The sequence below is a fragment of the Portunus trituberculatus genome, chromosome 25 (genome assembly GCF_017591435.1).
Source record: "Portunus trituberculatus isolate SZX2019 chromosome 25, ASM1759143v1, whole genome shotgun sequence".
Taxonomy (NCBI): domain Eukaryota; kingdom Metazoa; phylum Arthropoda; class Malacostraca; order Decapoda; family Portunidae; genus Portunus; species Portunus trituberculatus.
The window spans coordinates 12,070,315-12,097,814 of record NC_059279.1 but is presented as its reverse complement, the minus strand read 5'-3'; the positions used below and the strand labels follow the sequence as shown (position 1 = coordinate 12,097,814).

The window sequence follows — 27,500 nt, the reverse complement described above, 5'->3', positions numbered from 1 at the left end:
CATGCTGATTTATATTTAGCTTTAGGTTGTACACATTAGGCAATGTATAAAAAAGTTGCAAAGCCAGGCGTAATAAGCGGTTTTATTTTCTTTTTTTAAGAAGACCTGAAGGTAAACTATAGCATGCAATATAATGAGAACGTTTGAAGCCATACAAAACCACAAAAAAAATAATAAATAACATTCATCTACCTGCATTACAATAAACATTTTACAAATATATAGTAATAAATGCTCATGACTAATTCATAATACATACACTCAAAAACAAAACAAACATGCATATTAATTCATATTTACCAATGTACAATACACATTCATGCTCCTGCATTTATGATCATAAACATAGGAAATTAATGCAACAATGCACAATCATACATACTACAAATACCATTTCCTTCCCTAAGCACACACACACACACAACACACACACACACACACACACACACACACACACACACACACACACACACACACACACACACACACATACACACACACACACACACACACACACACACACACACACACACACACACACACACACACACGTCCATCTTTCTTATACAAAGCGCACTTACGCGCCCATATAGATGGCTACATATAAACATACATACATATACTCACCATTGACACTTCCACATATATTTCCATATTAAGCAAGATAAAAGAAAAAAAGACAGCTGGTTACGAGCTTTCACAGTAGGAATGTTTTTTGTATTATTTCACTTTTAAAAAGAACTGAAATTAATATTTTCTCTAAATTTTCGGGTAGTTGATTCCAGGCCATAGCTTGAAATAATTCTTTTGAAGAATTTATTTTATGGAGAAGATAATAAGAAATAGCAGTAACACTAGAGATTAAAGTAATGGCAACAGTGTTATAAAAGACTGTATATCTAAACCTTTCTTTCTTCACAGCCAGTTTTTCTCGTGTATTCGAGGTGCCAACAAATAAGTCAAACGTAAGCCAATTATGAAAGAGTAACAGAACGACTAAAACGATTAAGCCATTACCTTCCCTGCACTTGTTTTCATGGTAAGTACAGAAATACAGAGGGACTCACTGCTCTCCACCCATGCCCCCTTTGGCTTCTTGCCTTTAATGACCCGTGTAATGTTAACGCCCGCATTGCTAAACACGAGGTTCGGGGTGCCTGGTCAGCGAAAGGTGCATACTCTAAACCTTCATGTCTCGTGGTAATAGAAGGTCTACTCCCACGATCCCTTATCTAAAACTTTAATTTCTTTTCTTTTTTTTATGTAAAAGGAGTATCGACCACAGACGACAAAAATTAATTAAGTTCATGTTCTCAATCTTATCCGTGCTACATTTCAATTATTTGTAAGTCTTTATTAGAATTTATTTACGTTTTAAAAGTGTTTTCGTAGTTCTACAATAGTATAGATAAACAAGGATTCTGCAACATCAAAAACAAAACAAATATCTTAACAATACCAACAATGACCTCTATGATCTGAAAACAACCATAATGTCATTTAATTTTCATTGAGATTGTCATTTGATATAGCTGGTGTAATTTTCCCTGTGACTGTTCATTTCCTCTGTGGACACATATAGGTTGGTTACTGAAAACACAAGGAAAATAAACATATAAAAATAATATCGATAATTCTTAATCACTCCATGAAAATATGAAACAACGTACATATCCATACTTCCTTTCCTTCATAATGATCGTCAGTCCACAGACACTTAATTCTGACGCTTAACGGAAAAAAAAAAGTGTTGAGAATGGATTTGGTTCTAAATTATTGTGTGAAAAAAAATATACGAAGAAAAGGTTAGACGTTCCTTTTTTCACATTTAAATGGCTGTCTGTCTGCTCTCTCTCTCTCTCTCTCTCTCTCTCTCTCTCTCTCTCTCTCTCTCTACTATAACAGTGTACGTGCCTCAGCCTCTAAAGTTTCGTATACGCCCATTTGCCATCGCTGCCAACTTTCAACTTTTCCCCTTTTTTTATTCTCTTTTTATGTGCATGTGTCTGTGTGTGCTTATATTTATCTGGCGCTCCCTCTGTTTTTATACTTTATTGTGTAATAATCTCTACTATTTTATTGTTTATTTGAGTTGGTTGGTTGGTTAGTTTGCCTCTGTGTGTGTGTGTGTGTGTGTGTGTGTGTGTGTGTGTGTGTGTGTGTGTGTGTGTGTGTGTAAAGCGTTCTTACAACATATTTAAGGAACAAAGTGACTTGCCCAGCACCTGTAATCAGCAGTACAATCATACATATTGCGTTCTTTTATTAACCTCACAAATTCAAGAAAAGTATAACATTCCTGCTACAGTCAAAAGGAAGAACTCAACTCACTTTGAATGTAAGCCAACATAAAGCCTGTGACTCTCTTACCAAGTGGTATTTAGTCGCATCAGCTTAGAGAGAATACATGGCACGATTTGAAGATTAAAGTGCGCATTTTTATTCAGAATTATCTCGAAGGATAATTTTAGAGAGACAGGGACATACTCAAGAAACTATCTGAAGGAATCAGATTGCACTCTGGTTGATAAGTATCATCTAGTAAGATCAGAGAGATTACAGTGGGATACACTCTAATCACTGAATAGGACCTGAATACATTTTACGAGTCATTTAGTGGCATCAGAACACACTGGCACCATTGCCTGGAAAATCGGGAAACCTTCTTTTCAGTAAGGATCATTTAACAGAATCAGAATAAACTTGAAGCATCATTTGCAACGATCAGAATACTTTCTAAACACCAGAATAATTCTGAAACATAACATTGTGAAATCGAGCACACCATTCAATAAGCACCATTTAGTGAGATTGAAATACACTCTTAGTATTACTTAGTAGGATCAAAACACACTTTCTCTGGAAGGCATCATTGAGTGAGATCAGAACATAGTCAGCGTCACTTAATGGACCTGAATAACCTTCAGTTAATATCACTATTCAGAACACATTTACATTCACATAATAATTTATAAAGATTAAAACACTCACTTTTAACATTAACGAAAGGCCTTATCTCTGCATACAAAGAGCCACTAAAAGAGGGATTTCCATGTTAAGCAACTCTAATACACACATTTATTTCACGCCTCCACTCCCCGCTCGACCACTAAATAGAGAAAAGAGTCGCGGTTGTATATTATGGAAACGAAAATCCACTGAATTCTGCTCTCGAAAAACTTTCTTTTCTTCCTTAATGTATTCTATTCTTTAGCTCGACTGCTCCTGACTTCTGACTTGACAGTTCTTAATTCAAACACCAGTTTTCTTGATTCACTTAAATTCATTAACATATCCACTTTATTTTTCTTTTTTCAAGATGATGTTTTTATTCTTCTGTGTTTTGTTGTCTATGCCCCCAGACTAAATTTACTACTACTACTACGACTACTATTATTACTACTACTACTACTACAAATAATAATAATAATAATAATAATAAAAATAATAATAACAATAATAACTATAATAATAATAATAATAATAATAACTATAATAATAATAATAATAATAACTATAATAATAATAATAATAATAACTATAATAATAATAATAATAATAATAATAATAATAATAAATAATAATAATAATAATAATACCAACTACTACTACTACTACTACTACTACTACTACCACTACTGTACTTGCTACTACCACTAACTACTACTACTACTACTACTACTACTACTACTACTACTACTACTACTACTACTACTACTACCACTACTACTACTACTACTACTACTACTACTACTACTAAACCACTACTACTACTATTAAACCACTACTACTACTACTACCATTAAACCACTACTACTACTGCTGCTACTACTATTAAACCACTACTGCTGCTGCTGCTGCTACTACTACTGCTGCTACTACTGCACCTGCTGCTGCTGCTGCTACTGCTGCTACTACTGCTACTGCTGCTGCTGCTGCTGCTGCTGCTGCTGCTACTGCTACTACTGCTACTGCTGCTGCTACTGCTGCTGCTGCTGCTGCTGCTGCTACCACCACCACTGCTGCTGCTGCTGCTGCTGCTACCAAACTGCTGCTGCCACTGCTGCTGCTGCTGCTGCTGCTAAAATGCTGCTGCTGCTGCTGCTGCTGCTGCTACTGCTACTGCTGCTGCTGCTGCTGCTGCTGCTGCTGCTGCTATGCTATTAAACCACTGCTGCTGCTGCTGCTGCTGCTGCTGCTGCTGCTGCTGCTGCTACTGCTGGTAGTAGTACTGCCACTACCACTAAAATTGTTGTAATTGTATACATTTGCGCAGTACAAGTGGTAATAACTATGATAGTGTTTGGTGGTGGTGGTGGTGGTGGTGGTGGTGGTGGTGGTGGTGGTGGTGGTGGTGGTGGTGGCGGCTAATGCCTAAGTTTATCTATTATCTTTTCTATTCATTTGCTTCGTACAGTATTTGATTTTAATTAATTTGGTTGATTTTTAAAGGGTAAAGTGAATTAATCGTGTGAATAATATATTACTGATTCTCTCTCTCTCTCTCTCTCTCTCTCTCTCTCTCTCTCTCTCTCTCTCTCTCTCTCTCTCCCCCTCACTGTATTTTCCACCAAAATTCCTTAAATATACCATCAATATCATGCGGTTTAACTTCTCCCATCTCATCAAAAACTCTCCCCTTCCTTCCTACCACTCTCTCTCCCCTTTCTTCACTCTTGGTCTTCCTCTCTTCGTAAATCTACCTTTCCTATTTCTCCTCCATAAAGCTTCATCCAAAACCATAATTATTCAGCCCATATAACCCATCCAATTCCTAAATATTTTGTCCACAAGAAACTCCCGCATTATATTTCTTCGTCCCTGTATACATTATTTTCCCTTCCTTTCCGTCTGAACGATCTATTTCAGAGAGAAAATCAATATATACTAGTTGTTTTTCTGAGGTTATAGGGAAAGGTTACAAGAAAAACGAGTGAGAGGAAGAGGAAAAGGGTGGGATAAAGAGGTGATGCAGAAGAAGAAGAAGAAGAAGAAGAAGAAGAAGAAGAGGAGGAGGAGGAGGAAGAAGTGGAGGAAGAAGAATAGTGAGAGGGAGAGAAAGAAGAAGAGGAAAAAGAAAAGAGAGGAAGAGAAAAGATGTTGAGAAAAAAGGTGGAGGAGCAGGAAAAAAAACAATGAAGAGGAAAAAATAAGAGGGAAAAGATTGAGGAGCAGAGGGAAAAAGGGAGGAGGAGGGCAAGTAGGTAAGATGAACACTAATGATGATCTGACGGTAACAAAAGAGGGAGGAGAACGAGGAGGAAAAAAGCAGGTTGAGAAAAAGGGAAGAGGAGAAGGAGCGGAGGCCGTTACAGTATAATTAAGAAGACAAGGTTGATCATGTATTTTTTACGTTCTTGGAACTTCCTCTCTGGATATCAAAGGCAAACTTTTAATCCTTGCAAGTCCACGATGCTGTTTTTTTTTCTTCATTTTTCCTTTCTTTTAGCGTCAGAAACTCTCTAAAAATAACTTAAGTTAGTTAGAAGGAGTGAGCGAGGAAAAAGAAAAGAAGAAATAACTCGTCCTCATTTTCAAAACATTAATCTTTTCCTTTTGCATAGTTTTGTCATTTCATCTTTTGTAAATGTGCACAGTGTTTCTTGTCACTAAAATTCGTGTCTGCCGTGAAAAGGTATAACACCCAAATATAAATTCTTGTCATTTACTTTATAAACCGATCACAACGTTATATATATATATATATATATATATATATATATATATATATATATATATATATATATATATATATATATATATATATATATATATATATATATATATATATATATATATATATATATATATATATATATATATATATATATATATATATATATATATATATATATATATATATATATATATATATATATATATATATATATATATATATATATATATATATATATATATATATATATATATATATATATATATATATATATATATATATATATATATATATATATATATATATATATATATATATATATATATTGAAATTATTTCATATCACACTAATTCTCTTCTAAAGTGGTAAATATCCCTTTTTACTACTTTGGTCGTCTTTCAGTAACATTCAAAGTAGTAAAGTAATATAGTTTGAGCAAACATTGAGAAGAAAGGATACGAGAAGTCTATTTTCTGGTTTCTAATCTACGAAAATAAATACCATCTTTTACTACGAAAATATATATCTGAAAAACGTTTAAAGATTATTAAAAAGAAATTCTAGCAATGAAAGCGTTACAAACAACCACCAAATAATGTACGTACGAAATACTGCTAAAGAACTCTTACTTGTCACACAGGAGAGAACAAGCCAATCAACCCTTCAAGAAACACACCTCTAAGTCAACACATAAGGCCTTCAGGAACAACCACTACAGAAAACTTCAAATACAAAAAGTAATAATCGTAAATAAATGAAGAAAAAAAACTACACTTGCAATCCACACAAAGAACACTAAACATATGTCCTGGTGTCACCGTAACGCCATATATCAGAGAAACGCGGCGCCGTCACAGAATTAGTGTCACTGCCATCGTTACGGTCCACTTTTGTAACCCGAACAGGCCGCCACACCTAAATAAAGGGACACACAAATATTGACCTCCACACAGATGAAGTTAGTTGGTTATGAAAACGAACTGTCAGAGAGAGAGAGAGAGAGAGAGAGAGAGAGAGAGAGAGAGAGAGAGAGAGAGAGGGAAAGCGAAAGAGAAAGAAAAGATAAACGAAAATAGCAACGAATAGAAAAAGATAAAATTAGTGAAGAAAAAAGTAGGAGGAAGAAAAAGAGAAGAAAAATAAGAAATAGACGAAAGGGAAAAAAGTGAGAAAAGAGAGAAATAGACCACAAATACAGAAATTAAGGAATAAAAAAGCAAGCGAGGATGAAAAAAGCGTGAGGCGAAAAAGACCAAGAAAAATAAAGATGGAAAAAGATAATGGTGAGGAAAAGTAGATGAATATACAAAAAGGAAAAGATATCTGGGTAGAAAGAAGAAGAAAAAATAAAACAAACGAGAACAGAGGAAAAAAAAATCGGTGAAAGGAAGATAAAACAAAATGATACAAAGGAAGATAGAGAAAATCAAAATGGAAAGAAAAAAAATGAAATGAAAGAAAGAAAAAAAGGTGTAGAGAGAGGAATTGGGAGACTGAATATAGGAAGGATGAGAGAAAAGGAGAGAAGGGAGGGAGAAAGTGAGAGAAAGAGTAGCACGAGGGAGAGGAAAGAATGGAGTAATCGAGGCACGTATGTAGGAAGGAAGAAGGGAAGATAGAATGAAGAGACGGAGGTAAAAAAAAGGAAAAAACAAGACGGGGGAAGAGAGAGAGAGAGAGAGAGAGAGAGAGAGAGAGAGAGAGAGAGAGAGAGAGAGAGAGAGAGAGAGAGATGCACCACGACACTCTATGACACGGTGACAAAGAGAGAGAGAGACATGAAATTGCCAAAGTAAATGACTGAATGTTGTGAAAAAATATTGCATGCCAGTGTTATTTATATTTTGTTGAAACGTGTTGGTGTCAAGAGAGAGAGAGAGAGAGAGAGAGAGAGAGAGAGAGAGAGAGAGAGAGAGAGAGAGAGAGAGAGAGAGAGAGAGTTTTGTCGCATATACAATCACAAAGAATTCTACGCCACAAGTATATTTATGGATAATTATGATGATGACGATCGTTATGAAAATTAACACCAAGATTTATCTTAATCAAATACTCATTAACCTTCTCTCTCTCTCTCTCTCTCTCTCTCTCTCTCTCTCTCTCTCTCTCATTGTCATATCAGCATCCTAAACCTCTCTCTCGCTGTCACTTCAGCATTCTCTCTCTCTCTCTCTCTCTCTCTCTCTCTCTCTCTCTCTCTCTCTCAAATCCGTAATTTAATTTTGATCTCAGGGCTCATTTCCTCATCATCGCCTACACACCTCTCTCTCTCTCTCCTTCCTCCTAGATGAGAGAGCAGGAAAAATAATGATTAATCCGTCTCATGCAGACTTCCTAGAGGTGTCCAGTATTGCCTTCTGGATATGGAAAAAAGAGATGGTTAATTAACTTACTTGAGAAACTCTGGAAAGTGAAAAAAAAAGTAATAGAAGTTGGGCAAAGAAATGGAGTGAAAGGGAGAAGAGTATGTGGAAAGTGAAGGAAGGATAATAAAAAGGAAGTAAGGAAGAGTGAGGACGACCAGGAATAAGAAGGAATGAAGACTACGAATGGGAAATTAAAGAAATACGTGTATAGAAAAAGAAGAAGGAAAAGAGAGAGACGTGGAAGTTATCAAAGGGAATGAGATGGTGGAAAAAAAAAATGAAATTAATAAATTGAAAAATTCTAACAGCGAAAAGGAGAATAATGAAGAGAATAATAGGAAATTAATTGAGGTAAAAGAATACAAATGAGCGCAACTGGAGAACAATTCAAAGGAAATTAAAAAAAGATAAGTCCGAGAAAAAGAAATTAGCAGCTACCACTTCTTCGAAAAATATAAATAGATGAGAAAAAAAAGAAGCAATTCCGAGGAAAGCATCTGATATGACGAAATAGGAATCACATGAAGATTTGAATGATGGAGGAAAATTAATCATGTTCAAGGTTCAAAAGACACGAGAAGGAAACTTTAGATTTGTCCCTATGTGGTGTGTGTGTGAGAGAGAGAGAGAGAGAGAGAGAGAGAGAGAGAGAGAGAGAGAGAGAGAGAGACAGGATATGCGTACGATATCTTATCTTTTTGTGCCATTTTTAATGTAATATTCCCTTACGTATATTGAATCAAAGGAGACAAACATGACTGACTTTCAAACGCACGCACACACGCCCACACGATCGCACACACACACACACACACACACACACACACACACACACACACACCAGCAAGCCTTCAATACACACACTCAAGCCCAGCCAACCAACCATCCAACAAGCCAGACAGCCAACCAACCCACCCGCACCATCAATCTCCTTGCAGCCTCGCACGCCTCTCCTGTGGACACACACTTCGTACAAGACGCACTAATTCCGGTCGTTAAGGTCGTGTTTACTGTGCAGGAGGTGGTGATAACGCCAGGGATATTGTAGAAAACTGTCATCTTTGAAGGGTGACTCCAGGAAACTGCTGCCATGAGGGGAAGCGAGGAGGCACAGACGGAAACACAATGTGAAGGACTTTTAATTACTGGTCAAGTGTTGGCAACGAGGGTGCCCGAGACGAAAGGAGAAATATGGAGACGTGTAGCGAGAGTAACTGTGCTGGGGATGGAGTTACGAGTTGAGGAGCAGAGGAAGAGGAGGAGGGAAAAAGGGTAGGTAGTAAAAGAGGAAACAGGAATGAAAGCAGCACAAAATGGATGCTGAAGGAAGAGGAAAGGGGAAAGATAAAAGGGGGAAAAACAGTAATGATGGAGGGGAAGGGAAGGACAATAACAGGAAGATAAAAATAAAGGAGAAAAGGATGAGGGTAAAATGAGTATAAAAGAAAAGCTTTCACAGAGAGAGAGAGAGAGAGAGAGAGAGAGAGAGAGAGAGAGAGAGAGAGAGAGAGAGAGAGAGAGAGAGAGGGGAGGGAGCATACTGTAGAGTGAGAAACGGAAACACAAGATAAAATCGACACCGACATACAGAAAAAATAGTTACATGTTACGACACGAGGCACACACACACACACACACACACACACAGAGAGAGAGAGAGAGAGAGAGAGAGAGAGAGAGAGAGAGAGAGAGAGAGAATTATAACCAGTTTAGCTAACATTATGGAGCCTAAATTAGCAATATACGTCAAAGCCATAACGCCCCCATACAAAACTCCACCTTAATTATGCCTCTTTACCTTTTTTTTCTTCCTATATATAGCACGAATACTCTGCCTCTGAGGCCTGAGGGAACGTAAGCCGCGCGCCGCTGCATAGGGGAAGTGGAAACAAGAACAGAGACAATGGGATCAAACTCAATGATAAAGTAGAGAAGGAGGAGGAAAGGAATACATGGACACAATTTCGTAAGATATTACTCATAATACTTCATATAAGAGACAGAACGCCTTGCATTTCGCGGCCTGGTATCTTAGTGGGTCTTTTGTTTAATCATTTTTGTTACCCTTGGCCGGTTTTCCCTTATTGAATGAAAAGTAAATGAATATAGAAAAAAAACATATTTATAATTGAAAGTATGGAAAATGTAGCGATAAACGGAGTTACAAGTAAAGAATGTTAGATCTCTGACCGTCAAATACACATGGAACCGCATCTAAAGGAAACCCTACACGACTTCTCAAAAAAATGATAAATAAATAAAGTTAGAGACATTAAAAATTCTACATCTACTCTGTCATTCCTTACTGTCAACGGTGAAAGTCGAGAAAAATTCAGAATCCCTTGTGTCTTTTGAGTTTTCCTTTCATGTCAAGTCTTTAATGTCAAGTTCCCTGATTTACTAGGAATCAAGTATCAGATTCTGTAAGGAGGGTGTCAACAGATCAGAAGACTCATGATCAAAGGAAAATGCATACCAGTGGAAACAAGAGCAGCAGGTTAGTGAACTTCGGGCCAAGATATACGTATTTCTTGACTTCCATTACATTTCCTTAAGGTTGACTCACACACAAACCATTCAGATCGTTAACCTACAGTCCGTAATAAAACGAACTTGCAAAATACTTACTACGGATTAAAGAAACAGAACATAGTTTGGAAATTATACATGAAAAAAAAAAAGAATAAGCTGATTCGAAAGTTAATAAAAAAAAAAAAAAAAAGAAAACCAGGATCGAGACAGGTACATTGAAGTGAACGGAATATTAATGAAAACCTAATTGGCACTGATCACATCGCGTCCTTTAAAGCCGAAACACACTGGCACCAATGCGTCCGTGCTACCCAATGCTGTGTACGTTTCCCTTTATGATCGTTTCGTATCGTTCATTATTGAGATTAAGTTTTATGACCTTCCTTTTGAGCGATTCCATAGGAGTTTGTCGAAATTATTCCTATCAAAAGAAAAATGAAAGATCAAACATCTTTTTCATCATTACATACCTTTGAGCAACAATGAATGATACACAGAATACAATCTATAATAGTGAAGTTAACATGTAAACCAAACTAACAAGAAAATACATACTCTTTTACTATCCTCCCTTTTTTTAATGAAATCTTCAAGTCTTGCTTACATGATACTAATATATAATAATCCTTATCGTAGCTACACAGTTAATACAAAAAGATATTAGTGAGAACTTTCAAATTAACAGCTGGGAACATACCACAATGCAGTAAATATTAACATACTAATCATTTTTAATATCTCGTTCATGTTACCTTAAAATATGAAATGGTCAAAGTTGAAATAGCTAAAGGGTTCAGAAAAAACGAGGGAAGAAAAACGAGAGAAAAGTTGTTATGCACCCACAGAAAAAAAAAAACTAACAAAACAAAACAAGAAATGGATAAAATTTCAGAAAAAGGATGAAGATTCAAAGAGAGAGAGAGAGAGAGAGAGAGAGACAAAGGAAAAACTCAGTCACTTCAATGGAAAAAAAAAGAAAAAAAGTAAAACAATAATCTAATATAAAACACAAAGAAGGAACGAAACAATGGAACACAAATATATAATAGAACAACAGACATATACAGAAAAACTGGACCACCACCACCACCACCACCACCACCACCACCTTAACTTGTTTTAAAATCCTCTTGCATTTTCACTTTAAAAGGCAACTTAATAGGAATTTTCATTTATTCTTTTTCATTCCTTTCCGCTCCTTTTCATTTTTCTTTACGCTTAAAAAGTAAGGAGCTTGATTTACTTGATTATTTGAGATCCCTTTGAAGTAGCCCTCCACCATCACCGTCACCACAACCACCATCACCACATCACCATTAGATGTCACTGCCATCTTCACCACCATCACCAAAACCATCGCCCACTTTTGGTGCGCGGCAGAACAAAAGCCCCACCATTAACCCACACCCGGCCACACAGAGAAACAAAAACAATAAAAATAAAATACAAAGGGTGAAAACAGACAAAACAAAACAAGTAAACTCCATACATACATACATACCTCTCCCTTTCCCTCCACATCCTTTCCACACTCCACCCACTTCCCCTCCACACCCTTCCACACGCCCCTCGCACATCCTAGTTTTGTTGCAGAGCCAAAATGTTGACGCCATGCAAAACTGGTGCTTCAAAATTGTTCCCACGAGGGGCGAACAGCGGGTGTTGGCTCCTGCTGACGTCTGCTGCCCAATGCAAACAAGGCACATGTAGACAAGCCACTGTATGTAAACAGAGCTCAAATGGCCTGCCACTGACCAGCATTTGCACTCGAGTGAATAATTGTTACCGCAAAAGCAAACGCAATGTGTGTGTGTGTGTGTGTGTGTGTGTGTGTGTGTGTGTGTGTGTGTGTGTGTGTGTGTGTGTGTGTGTGTGTGTGTGTGTGTGTGTGTGTGTGTGTGTGTGTGTGTGTGTGTGTGTGTGTGTGTGTGTGTGTGTGTGAAAGTTTGTCTTTTAGAACCATTATCACTATCAAGTCTACATTACTTTAACTAGTTCCTTTAATATTTTTGCTACTACTACTACTACTACTACTACTACTGATGCTGCTGCTGATGATGATGCTGCTGCTGCTAGTACTATTACTTCTGCTACTACTACGACTATTAATACCACTAGTACCACCACCACCACCACCACTACTACTACTACTACTACTACTACTACTGCTGCTGCTGCTGCTGCTGCTGCTGCTGCTGCTACTATTACTGCTGCTGCTGACTACTACTGCCACTACCACTACCACCACCACCACCACTACTACTGCTACTGCTGCTGCTGCTACTGCTGCTGCTGCTGCTACTGCTGCTACTACTACTACTACTACTACTACTACTACTGCTGCTGCTGCTGCTGTTGTTGCTGCTGAAAAACTAACAACTATCACCACCACTACTACTACTACTTTTATATTCTTGCATGCACTCGCGCATGTGTGAGTGTTTCCTGTCTGTCGCATCTAAAATCAATCAGGAACGCTGCGGACATGTATAATTCACGTATAACCCGGCACACGTCACACCCCAAAGTCATAGGGCTTCAAGGTGCATATCCTTCATTCATATTTAAACCAGAACGCGTGCGACCCGCAAATCCATTCATGATTAAGTGGCACTGCATTTTTACGAGAAGAATAAATCTCCCCCCCGAGGCGCCACGAACCCTTTAGGAATACTGAATATCTATTGAATACCTTTCCAACCCTTTATTATGCAATCACACCACACTTCCCTTCCTCAAAATCTCCACTTGTGCTAAATATTGAGCCCGTTAACTACCCAGCTGCACCAGACTTTACCTGACCGACACACAATTAAGAGGACACTTCCAGGTGCTCTAGCCAAGTTAATTGGATTCCGGATAACAAGGGGAATCTCATAGCAGAGACCACAACAGGTGAGCTGGGCCGTGTGGTGCACCTGCCTCACCTCACCTGCCCGCGTTGGTGTTGGGGCAGGAGAGGCTAAGTTTGCTACGCTTCCGCTCTGATTTATGGAGCATATTGTGGAGGGTGAACATGTTGGTGGCCCAGGAGAGAAGGGCGGGCGTGCGTGCAAATGGTGGAATAGGCGTGCGTGCATACATAGAAACACACACACACACACACACACACACACACACACACACACACACACACAGAGAGAGAGAGAGAGAGAGAGAGAGAGAGAGAGAGAGAGGAGGGGAGTAACAGTAGTAATAACAGTACTAATAGTAGTGATCGACTGGCTGTAGAATGGCTGTAGAAAATAAAAAGAGCACGCACGAACGCACGCACGCACACACACACACACACACACACACACACACACACACCATATATATTTTGACACATCTCGTTAGTTCCACAATACGAGCACGAGTATGCCGCATTCCCTACAGAGATAAAATTACATTCATCACTCGACTCACCCGCCACAGCCCGGGCTTAACTGCTAAAATATTCCACGGCGCCACCATAACACAGAGCTGGCTAAGAACGAGCGGAGCGTCTCTCAGCATGAGTGGCGGCAGAACAGAGGACGTAAGAAGCAGCGGGAGTTCGAAGTCGTAGTAGAAGGAAGCCGTGCAGTGAGGTCGATAATAACGTGTGTGAATATGTGATTTAGTGGAAGAAGTTCAAGGGTGCGTGCGTGTGTTTGAGAGAGAGAGAGAGAGAGAGAGAGAGAGAGAGAGAGAGAGAGAGAGAGAGAGAGAGAGAGAGAAAGAAGAGGTGCGCTACTCGTGTCTACGTTAGTTTTTCCGTGTGTGTGTGTGTGTGTGTGTGTGTGTGTGTGTGTGTGTGTGTGTGTGTGTGTGTGTGTGTGTGTGTGTGTGTTTCACTGTTTGATCTGCTGCAGTCTCTGACAAGACAGCCAGACGTTACCCTACGGAACGAGCTCAGAGCTCATTATTTCCGATCTTCGGATAGGCCTGTGTGTGTGTGTGTGTGTGTGTGTGTGTGTGTGTGTGTGTGTGTGTGTGTGTGTGTGTGTGTGTGTGTGTGTGTGTGTGTTTGTCTGTGTGTAAGATTTAGATTCCAAGCGTGAGGTATTTTGTGTTGAAGAGATCGCGTTACAAACTTACAACACATTAACCAAATATTTTACACGTTCATCTTTGAAATACAAAAACTTAGACTGACGAAATAATGTTCGTTTTCGTTTTCGTTCTCTCTCTCTCTCTCTCTCTCTCTCTCTCTCACACACACACACAAAAAAAAAAAAAAAAGCACACTCAATATATAAAGTCCCTGTTCACCTGACAAGTAGATACGGGATGTTCCCCAAGAGGTTGTGACCTCTCTGTCCCAGTGACATCTAAGTGATCTCAGTCCTCACAGTAGGGATATGGCTGGCTGGGTGACCAGCAGACTACCATAGGTGAATGACACTGACACACACACACACACATGTGCGCGTGGGTACATACACAAAAGTGTGTCGGAATGATATGAATTAAGCAAACACTAATCTATCTAAAGGAAATAGAATCACGCATCTGTTTGTGTGTGGGTGAAGCAACAAGAAGAGCTTTACGAGTGGTGACATCACGTGCACGAATAATTTTGAGTCGATAAATCTTTATTCACTCCTACACCCAAAGACACACACACACACACACACACACACACACACACACACACACACACACACACACACACACACATGAAAAATAAAAACTTCTATTCCTAATTACTTTTTTCACATATATAAATTAGAGAGTTTAATAAAAATTCACTAAAAGTTTGCCTCTCTCGCATTTCGGTTCGTTGAGTTGTTAGATTGAAATAAATAAAATGGAAGTGACCAGCCAGGCATGGAACTGAAGCGGCACATACCACCGTGAGGCTGAACACAATGCACAGCAACAGTCAGTAATCAAATAACACACCAGTCTTTTGTTGGCTCCACGGTGTTCAATGCTTTCCCCAATCTTAAGGCTATTGACAATCCTCTTACTTCTTACACTACATGACATTTCAAATCATTAGAGGATGCACAATCAAGAGAAGAAAGCACAGAAGATACGAGTGTGGTATGTTGCTTTGCTTCTGATAACGACTGTACATATCAAAACCATCCAATATTAGGCCTGCACGCTGCTCAATACTTGCTGCATTATTAACTTATGAAAATTTAATGACGTTTCTGTTTTCCGATCTCAGGGTCTCTCACATAGGCGTCAGTTATTCGATGTAACTCGTGACAGTCTTGAAAGTTTATGAGTATACTTAGAAAAGCGTAGTTGAGTGTTCCTCGCCGCCTTGTCATTGAGGCACAACGCCCATGCACCCAGTGAATGATTCCTGAGGAGAATATACTCGTACATGCCCTCAAATACCAACGTCTATTAAGGATTGAAATTATGATGTGTGCGAAATTGAGATTTATCATGATGTATACCAATTTTACTTGAGGGAAAATATATGGAAAAGTTTACATATCTAAAATATACTTCAGAATGGATGCCTATCAAAAATTGTAGCTATCGATAATTGTGCTTTGTTTTAAATAGAGATCACATTTATGATTTCAGAGAATATTGCATTTTATTTTTTCATTATTTTTTTTTTTTTCAAACAAAATAAACAGGGGCGCGTGCACCATCCTCACCGATACATATCAAGCGCTCATAATTACACAAACGCAGCCTGTGAAAGTCCTCTTCAAATGGAATTATTTTAGGTAGGAATACAAAGAGAACCTCGATTCGTTCATTAGGAAAATCAATATTCATCTGTGTTTCTAATTACCACGTTCACCATACGAGTCACATTACCTTCTGCATAAAGTGTGTATAAAACATCGAAAATAACTTCACTGAAACAACCTTTCACTCCATATTCTTCCACACACTCATTAACAACCACATAAAATGTCTGCGAATTAATAAAACATTGTTTTATTTTGTAGCTTTACAGACACGTACTCATCAAATTAGTACCTGACTAAAGACCAAATTTATTTCAAAGTTGATTGATTTAATAATTGTGAACACAATTATCAAATAAAGCTACAGTTATTATTTTCATCATAACCATCATCATTATCTTCATTATATCATCACTTACGCTAAAATATAAATAAGTATTTTTTTGCATTTGGCAGAACAGAAATTCACTTACCACAGTTGATCACTCTCTGATGAATCACTCACTCAAGCATAACAATAATAATAACAACAAGAAGAAAAAAGAAAAAGATTAATAATAACAACAACAATAACAACATTAACAATCGCCAATACTGAATCATGCATTCATAACAAACTTTTTTTTCTATATTCAACTTAAAAAATCCGTGAGGAACTTTCCTTTTTATTTGTTACCACGTTTACATTAGTCACTCTCCGTCCTGCCGCAATCAATAATAAGGTAACACCAAACTGCCATTATTACAGCGCACATCACATCACAGTCACGAACAGCAGTCAAGCAACATGCCACGCCCACTTTTCCTGTGTTTGGCATCTTTCCATCACCCTTAATTGCTTCAATCTGCTAAGAACCCCTCATTTATCACAGTCTGCATTGTGATGGTCAGAAAATGGAATAAATGCGTATATGAATAAATAAATAGATTGATAGATATACATAGACTGATAGATAAATAAATAGATAGAGATAGATAGATAAACATACATACATACAGACAGACAGACAGACAGATAAATAGATATAGATAGAGTTAAATAGATAGTTATATATAATTAAGGCATAAAATAATGTGAAAACAAAGGCAGAAAATTACGCAAAATGTGAAGATAATAATCGCACCATCAGTATTGTCTTTTGTTGTGGATGTTATTGTTGTTGTTCTTAACGTGCACTGCCGTCACTGTCCAATTTGTTCTCTATCAATAAAAAAAATAAACGTCTTCATATTTAATCTGGTTACTATTTGGTGATTTTATAGTGCTTCAGAAACTCATGGGGGGATTAAAATAGCGAGGATTTTGGACCATTAATCTTCTGATCTCCATAAACCCTTCCTAATGTAAATAAAGTCGTCTAATCACACCTAAAATCCATGGTAAAAATACGTCCCATTACTGAAGGGGTTAATTCCCTCATTATTTTATTTGTATAGCTACCGTCAGTCTTTTTTTCTAATATACAGTGAAGTACATGCATTACCGTCATGTTCCATCCTACTCTATATCGATAAACTATTCAAATGCCACGTTCTCTTATAAATTGATTCACGTCAGTAGATTTTTATAAGTCTCACTTGATGTTAAAATGTTTTCATTACTCTCATTTCATATCATTTAACTTTAAAAAAAAAAATCAATTATTTCTGAATCAACAACACTAAATAATCTTACAGTAATACCACTCCATAATTCCAGCAAAGCGGACTGACTCCACTGTGCTACATTTAAAGTAAATACAAAATGAAAAGACCTTTGTATACCAGATGGAGAGAATGTTTTTATGTCCATGATCAACAAACAAAAAGAACGTGATAGAAAGAAAAGCAAGCGTCCGCCATTCCCTCGGGATGAGAGGCAAATATTGCAGCAAAAACTGAGTGAAACACGAGACCCAGTTGTCATCATTTGGACGAGGGGAAAGTGGACATGGCAACGTACGACGGTACGCGATTCACACACACACACACACACACACACACACACACACACACACACACACACACACACACACACACACACACACACACTCAAATTCGCTAAGTATATCATGAAAAAATACAGCAGGCAGGCAGGCAAGCGCGCGCGCGCACACACACACACACACACACACACACACACACACACAAACAGTTTCATGTTGACTTCATTGCCTCTCTCTCTCTCTCTCTCTCTCTCTCTCTCTCTCTCTCTCTCTCTCTCTCATATATATATATATATATATATATATATATATATATATATATATATATATATATATATATATATATATATATATATATATATATATATAATTACTGGAAGAGAAAAACCAACTATCATAATTTCAAGTCTGAAAGTGTAGGCGTAAAGTAAGGGACGGGATGAAGAGTAAGTCACGGAGGAAAGAAGAGAGAGAGGAGAGTAAAGAAAGGAATATTAAATAAGGAAGGGAGAGAAGTGAAGGAAAGATGATGATTGGGGATTGAAAGCAAGGGAAGGGAAAATAAAGAGAGTAAAACGATAGGAAAAGAATTTATAAGAAGACACGAAAAGGTTATGTAATAAGTGAGACGGGGTTGTGAGATGGACAAGAGGAGGGGGATTCTGAGAAAGGTGCGGATGGAGGCAAAGATAACATGATGAATGTGAAAGAGAGGTGTGAAGAAGAAAGCAATAGAAAAAGTGGAGTAAGAGAACGAAGAGGAGGAGAAGGAAGAGGAAGAGGAAGAGGAGGAGGAGGAGGAGGAGGAGGAGGAGGAGGAGGAGGAGGAGGAGGAGAAGAAGAAGAAGGAGAAGGAGGAGGAGGAAGGGGAGGAGGTGGAGGAGAAAGAAAAATTAAAATACAAACATGAAATACGTAGAAGAAAAATACATAACCAATAATGCCAACTATCAAGGAAAGAGAGAGAGAGAGAGAGAGAGAGAGAGAGAGAGAGAGAGAGAGAGAGAGAGAGAGAAACCTTAGGAAAATATAAAAAGAAAGAAAGAAAGAACGAATGATGGTGATGAAAGAAAAAAAAAAGTGGAAAGGTAGCGATCAGTGTTCCCAGTAGTGCCTTAACCCTCCCTTCCTTGACGGCCGCAGAGAAAAAAGGGAGGGAAGGCCAGACCCAGACAGACAGAAGGCAAGAGATAAGGTTGCTGCGTTGGGTACTAAAGCTTGTCTGACGCTGCTCCTTCAGGGGGATCACGGTACGCGGCGAGGCTTTCCAAGATGTTCCGTGCCTCCCTTACGTTCCCTCTCGTACATTATTTAGTGTAATACATTTCTTGAAGTTTTTACGGGAGGAGCGATGCGTTTCGTGCGTCTCTCCCTCTTTGTGACGTGCTGAAGGTGTTTTATGGAAACGATGTTATGAGGGGAAAGCGTATAGGGTCATAACGTGTGACAAATTTCGTTTCCTTTGCGTCATTTCGTCCTGAAGGAAGCGTTACTGGTTATAGGAAATTATTCTCACGTGGAGGAAATCGCAGAGCATGAAAATATCTTACTTGGCGCCTCTCTAGATACGAGTTCGAGATGGCGATTCGACACCTGTTTCAGCGCACTATAATTGAGGCGGGAAACTGATGCGACGCTGAAGAAATGTGCCTCAGTGCTGGCGACGCTCACCTGTGACAGAAAGGAGTCCCAGCAGCAGCACCAGCAGGGAAGGTCGGGCGAGGGTCCCCATGTCGGCGCCTCTTCACCCCTCGTTCGCTCCTTGGTCAAAGCGTCACCGCCAAGTAGCTACAGGAAGAATATCCTCTTCGTGCACGCGCTGCGACACAAGATTGCGTAAATCACTCAGAACACGTTTCCCAGCTGCGGGCAGAACCCTTGACACCCACGCGGCAGGACCCCTAGGGACAGCACACCACACGCTCTCAAAATCCACCTTCAACACTAGTTAGCAATCAGGTAAATCCCGCGTTACTATCCAAGACCAGCGAGGGAACGGCGCACACGACCTTCCCACACGAGAGCTGAAAGGCAACTGAGGCCTCAAGTGTGGGAGGAGACCCTTGTTACGTGTGGCGCAGGCGTGCCCGCGCAGAGTAGCTACTAGTGACCGGGCAAGAGCATGGATACTACACTCCAGCGGCGGGTTTACGACACCTGGAGGGAGGATCGTCGTAAGTAAACTCTGCAACAACTCTTGTGGGAATGGATGACACCAACCCTGTGGATTCTGGTGGCGGGCCGCGGGTAGTGCGTCACTGCGGCGTGGACCGCTTGGGAGGTGTATGGGTGACACACATCGGGTAACACTATATTCCCCCACCCACATAATAAGAGGGAATCCCCACCTTCATGCCGCCGTCCTCAACTTCCAGGGGATGCTGCGGTCCTCTCTATCCGGTTATCTTGCCGCTCGTCGGAAGCTCATGAATAATAACTGGTGTATACAACTAACACATTTACCGCACCGGCCTCACGCTCCAAAAACTCCTCTTAGCGGAATTTTCGAGTGCAGCAGCAACAGAGATTACCACTAATGCCACCTTTGCCTCCCACCATTCCCACCGCTGCTGCGGCTCACCTAAATGCACACGTTGTTATCATTTTTCTTCCTCATTAGACCTTAACTAACTGCGCGTCATTTCCCAGTCAGTTCCTTAATATATTCATCAATATAAGGCGTCGTTAATAATGTTTCTCCCCAACCACTAGACAGCAGACAAACAGGCCGTGATGGCACCACTGAAGAATGAAAGGGAGCTAGAACTTTTTTTCCCCTCTTTTCCGACACACACACACACACACACATATGTCAGGATGCACTTGAGGTCATTTCAGCAACGCCTTTCCATTTTGTTGCATTAAGAAATCATTGAATCACTAAACCTTTGAAGATAGGACTATCATTTTTCAGGGATCAGGGCACTGAGAGGCCAACGAGAAGCAAAGAATGAAGAAAACAGAAAAGAAATGGCTAAAATAAACACTTTAGTGTGTAGTAAGAAAACACAGAGAGAGAGAGAGAGAGAGAGAGAGAGAGAGAGAGAGAGAGAGAGAGAGAGAGAGAGAGTGCTGACGTTGTGTGCTGATTGAGATGCTGATCCTCGCCACGTGTAGGCCTCAGCATCTTCTATTTAGGCCTAATTTTTCCTCTCACCTCCCTTTTTTTCCTCCCTGTTTCCTCCTCTCCCTCTCTCCACGCCTCATTTTTTTTCAGCTCTCTCTCTCTCTCTCTCTCTCTCTCTCTCTCTCTCTCTCTCTCTCTCTCTCTCTCTCTCTCTCTCTCTCTCTCCTCTTTCTTTCTTTCCGTACAGTTTCTCACTTCCAACGTTTCTATTACCGTCTATTTTCTTCCTCTTCTCGCTCACATATTTTCATTATCTTCCTTTCCCAGTTTCAGGTGTTCTCTTTATTTCACTAGCTCTCTTTTCTCGTTCTCTTTACTTTCTCTCTCTCTTCTCATATTGCCTCTCCACTTATCCCCAATTCACGCCCTGAGTCACGGAGAGAGAGAGAGAGAGAGAGAGAGAGAGAGAGACGATAGATTAGAGAAGATGAGGAAAGGCTAGGATACTGGTGGAGGTCAAAGGGAAGGAAGAGGTCACGTGGAAGTTAAATTGTTTTCACCTCACTCAGCGTTACGGCGAAAGTTTGGAAGGAGGACATGAGGGAGGGAAGGAAGAGGGAGGAGAGGGAGAGGAGGAAGACTGGAGGGATGGGTGAGGAACAGCAGCTAATGGTGAGGAAGCGAGAGATGAGAGGGGAAGGTTGGTTTGAGAAAGGAACGAAGAAGGGCAAGAATGGGGAGCAAAAGATAAAGGAAGACGAAGACGAGGACGAGAGGGAGGAAGAAGGAAAGTAAAGACACTCCCACAAGAAACACCAAGACGAAAAAACAAGATATAAACGATAAAAAAAAGGGAGAAAAAAAAAAAAAGGAAAATACCAATAAGAAATGGTTTAAAAATGTACCGTTCTTATAAGAATTTGTAAATCTTAAGGATGGGAGGAAGAGAAGGATAGCGGAAGAAAAAATAGAATCAGCTTTCAGTGAAGAATGCTGAGGAAAGGGAAAATAAAAAGATAATAGAAAGGGAAGTGGGATAAGAGGAGGATGATGATGAGGAAAAGGAAAGCAAAGAAAATACCGCCACAGAAGACAGCAACGGGCAAAGTACATGGCAATGATGACAAAGGGAGGGCATAGATTGGAGGAAAGAAGAAGAACAAAAAATTCAGATAAAAGACAATCACCATCAGTTTGGTTTTCATTTGCTAAGGAATAAATATTCGTGAAAGCTAAGAAAAAGGAAAATATCAATAAGAAAAGAGAAGAAAAGTAGAACAATCAGCGTTTAGTGAATGAAGGGAAAGGAAACAGGGAAACAAGAAACAGACGAAAAGGAACAGTGAGAAGAGGAGAAAGGGCAAGACGAGGGATACAACGGTGGGTTTTTTGCATAATGGCTGTCGTAGGGGAAGAAAACCATAAAGAAAAGATGGAGGCAAAAGCAGAAGGGGGCCGCATTTTTTCTCCCCTTCATTTTTGTTCTCAGACAAAACTTTACACGCTGATGCACCCTGGATCGTTTCGCACACTCTCCACATCGCTGTTTCACCCTGTACACGCTCACATACTTAGATTTCTCCTTCTGATCCTCGGCTTCTACTAAGGATGAGACTAAAACACGTATCTCCTCTCTGGTAACGTCCCTCGTCTCTCACTGTCGTTCTTTGTACAAGCTTCCTCACCCTCTTCAACGTGACCTGCCTACCCTGTCATGTTTAGGATGCGTAGGGTTGGGCTGAATTATGTTACGCTACATTACATTAGGTTGTGAAAGACTGAGTTAGATTAGATTAGTTAATTCAATATAACCTACCCAAATATAAATAGTGTAAGTTGAGTTGCTGTGATTCCCTTTCTTATAGACTCAAAAGTATCAATGTTATATCATTTCTTTATTGGAAAGTTTCAAGACTGCAGTTTCACATTTGCTGCTAAAACATTGCTGTTTCTTTTCTAACGGTTTTCCATGCATGATTTGTTTCTTCATTTATGCGTCGCAAATACCAGATGTTTTCCTTCAGTAAATTACAGGCACGTTATTTCTATTGCTGTTCTTTTTTATATTTTCCCACTTATACCTCTCCAAATTTCATTCTTTACCCTCGTATTCCTTCAGTTCCCTCTTACAAATACGTATGAATTGAGTTATTTAAGTAATTAGTACGGTTAGTTCATTTTTTTAACTATTTTACCACTGTTACTTCTCTTGTTCTTTTGTATTCATTCCATCATCTACTCTACTTTAACCTTTATTTTAATTCTACGTAACAAAATACAAAAACTTTCAATCACATCCATGTTCTCATTAGTTACAAATATGAGTTTCTATTTCGTTTATATATTACGTTACTCTTACTTATTCCGCTATTTTCTACGCTGACATCTACGTAAAATATCCATCATCTTTCTCTCTCTCCCACTACGCCGTGTCTTATCTCTCACGTACACTTCAGCTCCCACTTCCCATGCTGGCCGCGTCTCACTCCGCACTCCACCTCACACACTGCATCAAAACTTCTCTTCCCCAACAACGTAAACTTTCAAATTTTTCATGCCAACAAAGTTAAGAAATACAATACAAAATACAGTAGAATAAAAGAAAGAAAACTATCTCACAGGAACGCAAATATGAAAAGCAGAAGTCACACGAGAGAGAGAGAGAGAGAGAGAGAGAGAGAGAGAGAGAGAGAGAGAGAGAGAGAGAGAGAGAGAGAGAGAGAGAGAGAGAGAGAGAGAGAGAAGGGTGAAAAATAATTATACTGCAATTTCATAAACACTAGTAGAAGGTCGGCAGAGATAAACTGAGTGTGTTCTGGACCGAATGTCCGGTTGCTGCTGGTGTGTTGAGCTCACTAAAATATTTGGTGGTCGTGTTGGCGTCTCGAGGGGAGCGAGAAGAGAGGGCGGGAATGCAGAAGCTGACGGGAAGGAAAGAAGATAAAGTGACGAAGGGAATGTAAGTAAGGGGAAGGTGTGACGTAGGGGATGTGAGGAAGGTAAGTTGGGTAAGGATAGAAGTGCAGAACGAGAGTGGAAAGGGATTAAATAAGGATAAGGAAGAGAAAGAAAGTGAAGGGAAGGTGTTGGAAAGGGATTAAAGGGAGAAGGGAAGAAGAAGAGAGATGAGTCATGTGGAGAGAGCAGTAAAGGAGAGAGATGTAAAAGAGTTATGAATGTGGAAGAGAGAGAGAGAGAGAGAGAGAGAGAGAGAGAGAGAGAGAGAGAGAGAGAGAGAGAGAGAGAGAGAGAGAGAGAGAGAGAGAGAGAGAGAGAGAGAGAGAGAGAGAGAGAGAGAGAGAGAGAGAGAGAGAGAGAGAGAGAGAGAGAGAGAGAGAGAGAGAGAGAGAGAGAGAGAGAGAGAGAGAGAGAGAGAGAGAGAGAGAGAGAGAGAGAGAGAGAGAGAGAGAGAGAGAGAGAGAGAGAGAGAGAGAAACTAGTCTCTGGGAGTGGCGACACCTGCAGCTCGGCGAGATGAATTATTTGCTAAACAAAGGTTTGCCGGAGGCTGCTGGACGCGCCGCCCCTCACGTAGAGCCGCCGTGCACGGCGATGAGGGTGAGGAAGCAGCCGTTTATTTCCCTCACTTAAAGCAAACCGAACCAACCAATGTACGTAAAGTGCAAAAGGCACTGCGATCCTCTAATGATGATGGTGATGATGACACTTCATATTCAAGCTAAGGAATATAGTGAAACCTAAACTGTAAGGCTTCAACTGAGAGCTTCACACCTCTTGCTTAAAGCAAACCTCACTAAGCGAAGTAAAGTGCAAATGACACCGCCGCGCCCTGATGACACGCGGTGGCCAAGTCACAACACTGACACCTGCACGGCGAACTCTCAACTCAACTGGGAGTTTGAACACTTTCCCTTTTCAAACTTTGAGCCCCAGAAAGAACACTGTGCTATTTTCGTCACCAACTGACTTTCATTTCCGAGCTTAACAATCCCCTTTGCAGCTCCAGGCCTCCGTATCTCGCTTGCTCACCAAAGGGAGATGGACTGCCAGCTGCTCTTACTTCCAAAGCGACAGGAGGGTGACGGCCAGGAGGCACCGTTCATCAAAGGCAAATAGGACTTCACCTCAACCCACCACAGGTAAGGGCAGGTAGGAAGACCCAGCATCCCACAGCAACCAAGGCAGCTTCCCCTAGCCATCAAAGGTAGAGGGGTCAAAGCAGCCAGATAGAAAATTTTGTACTTTCTATGATAATTCGCAGACTGTTCGCGACGGCACACCAGGAGTCCAATCGGTGAAAGAGCAGGTCTACATGTGTCCCCATTTTGCTCCCAGACAGACGGACCTTCTCCCCTACACACTGATGGGAATTGGCCAGGAGGGAGGCCCTGTGTTTAATGCCAGGATATGTAAAGAGATGTTCCGCCGATTTACTTTGGATTAACTGGAGAAGATTTAGCCTGTCTAGAGGGGGTTAGTGTTAGGTCTCTCTCTCTCTCTCTCTCTCTCTCTCTCTCTCTCTCTCTCTCTCTCTCTCTTAAGCGGCGCCGCCTCCTTGGGTGTGGCTGTTCCGTGGCCGCAGGAGACGCTAGACCATTCGATTTCGCACTCCGATGGAGACGCTGCCTCCCTTTTCCCTCCCCCCCCTCTCTCTCTCTCTCTCTCTCTCTCTCTCTCTCTCTCTCTCTCTCTCTCTCTCTCTCTCTCTCTCACTCTCACTCACTCTCTCTCACTCTCACTCTCACTCTCTCTCTCACTCTCACTCACTCACTCTCACTCTCACTCACTCTCTCTCTCTCTCTCTCTCTCTCTCTCTCTCTTTACACTAACTACTTCAACTAGCAGACTCCAAACTTTCTCTCAAATGAGTGATGACTCAGTTGTTCCCTAAAGGGGCAGCCAGAGAGAAGAGAGAGAGAGAGAGAGAGAGAGAGAGAGAGAGAGAGAGAGAGAGAGAGAGAGAGAGAGAGAGAATTAGTGGCAGAAAAAGGTAAATGAAGAGAAAGAAATACAAACACCAGCCCATTCCCGCCTCGCTAACCATGTTTCCAAGACATTACTATAATTACCAAGCATCTGTTCCTCAAGGTCAGTGTTTGAAGGTCATCCAGCAGCCCCTTGCAAGCTGCTATTAGGAACTGAGAGAAGCGAACAACTAAGATATTGCTTATTGTCTGAGAGTGTTATTAATGTTAGATGCCCGTCACATATTATTAATAATGCATGTTATTATTAAAGCATTGTTATCAGTCACTAGTCATTTATTTGCAAAGTGAATTTAATTAATTTATTTGTTTTCATGATATGCATTAAATAAATGCAGCTTCCTCTTTTAAGCGTAAAAATTATTTTTTTCTTTAATTTTTAAAGGAGGCTGGCCAATGACCTCATAGCTAAAAAACAAAAACAAAAAAATCACTGCTGCTACGGAAAGAAATATAAAACAGACTTACTCATACTGTATTAGTTCTTGTAAAAAATCTAATAAACCTCAACGAATATGACAGAATTACATGAAAATTGATAAGTTTCATGGAATAGGAATCCACAAACGACAAGAGTTGAAAGACTGCCATGACGACACATCAGTGACGTCAGCGGAACTGAGACCCTTAAATTACTCGCAGTTTTAAGTCCTAATGTTTCAACTGACCTTTGGTAACAGTAAGGCAAGGAAACTCTGTGGATTCACAGAAGAAAGTTTACCAAAGGAGGGAAAACACAAGCACGACACATTTACATCGTGAACACCACAGAAGTGCATCTCGAGAACGCGTTCCCAGTATTCCACAGCAAACATCATCTTTGCCCACAGAATGCCTCGCGTTCACCCAACAGTAAGTACGTTAACCGAGGGATAAACTCACTTAAGGAGCTGCAATTCCCCTAAACGGATTTCTGTTCTCGCAAAGGCACGAAAATACAACCTAAACCCAAACCTGTTTTCTCTTGTGTGAGCTTCTATTTCGAGATCGAGACTGGAATTTTCCTAAGCCTTCTCGGGACTGGAAGGTACACAGGTAGAAAGAAAAGCCAGGGAAAGGAGAGAAGGAGACAAGAAGGTGTAGGGTAGAAAAGGTATGGGGAGGAAAGGAGAGGAGGGTAGAGGAGAGAAATTATTGGCGTGGGGTGAGGGTACTGAAGGAAACAGGCGGTAGGGGACGGAGGGGGAAAGACAATGGGAGCGATGTAGGGAAGGAAAGGTATAGGAGAGGTGTGGGAGAATGGAGAAAAAGAGTTATTACGGGAGTGGGAGACGGCCGAAGGAGAAAGATGAGAGGGAATGGAAGGACATGGATAAGGAAAGAAAGGTAAGAAACGAAATGAATGAGACATGGTAAA

At 40.1% G+C, this 27,500-nt stretch overlaps 1 protein-coding gene across 7 annotated transcripts in view; it reads right to left on the bottom strand.

The window, feature by feature from the left end:
- The window catches only part of LOC123508638 (neural cell adhesion molecule 1-like), a 333,273-nt gene that overhangs the window by 286,887 nt on the left and 18,886 nt on the right, over positions 1-27,500 (bottom strand). For 2 of the 7 annotated variants that reach the window (XM_045262475.1, XM_045262476.1), the window contains exon 1: positions 19,802-20,183. The exons of 1 other annotated variant lie outside the window; for it this stretch is intronic. In XM_045262475.1, the coding sequence (XP_045118410.1) occupies positions 19,802-19,862 (61 nt within the window). In that variant the 5' untranslated portion in view covers positions 19,863-20,183. Of the gene's footprint in view, positions 1-19,801; positions 20,184-27,500 lie in introns of those variants that run through there. 4 more of the 7 variants (XM_045262477.1, XM_045262478.1, XM_045262481.1 and 1 more) reach the window with 4 other exon arrangements.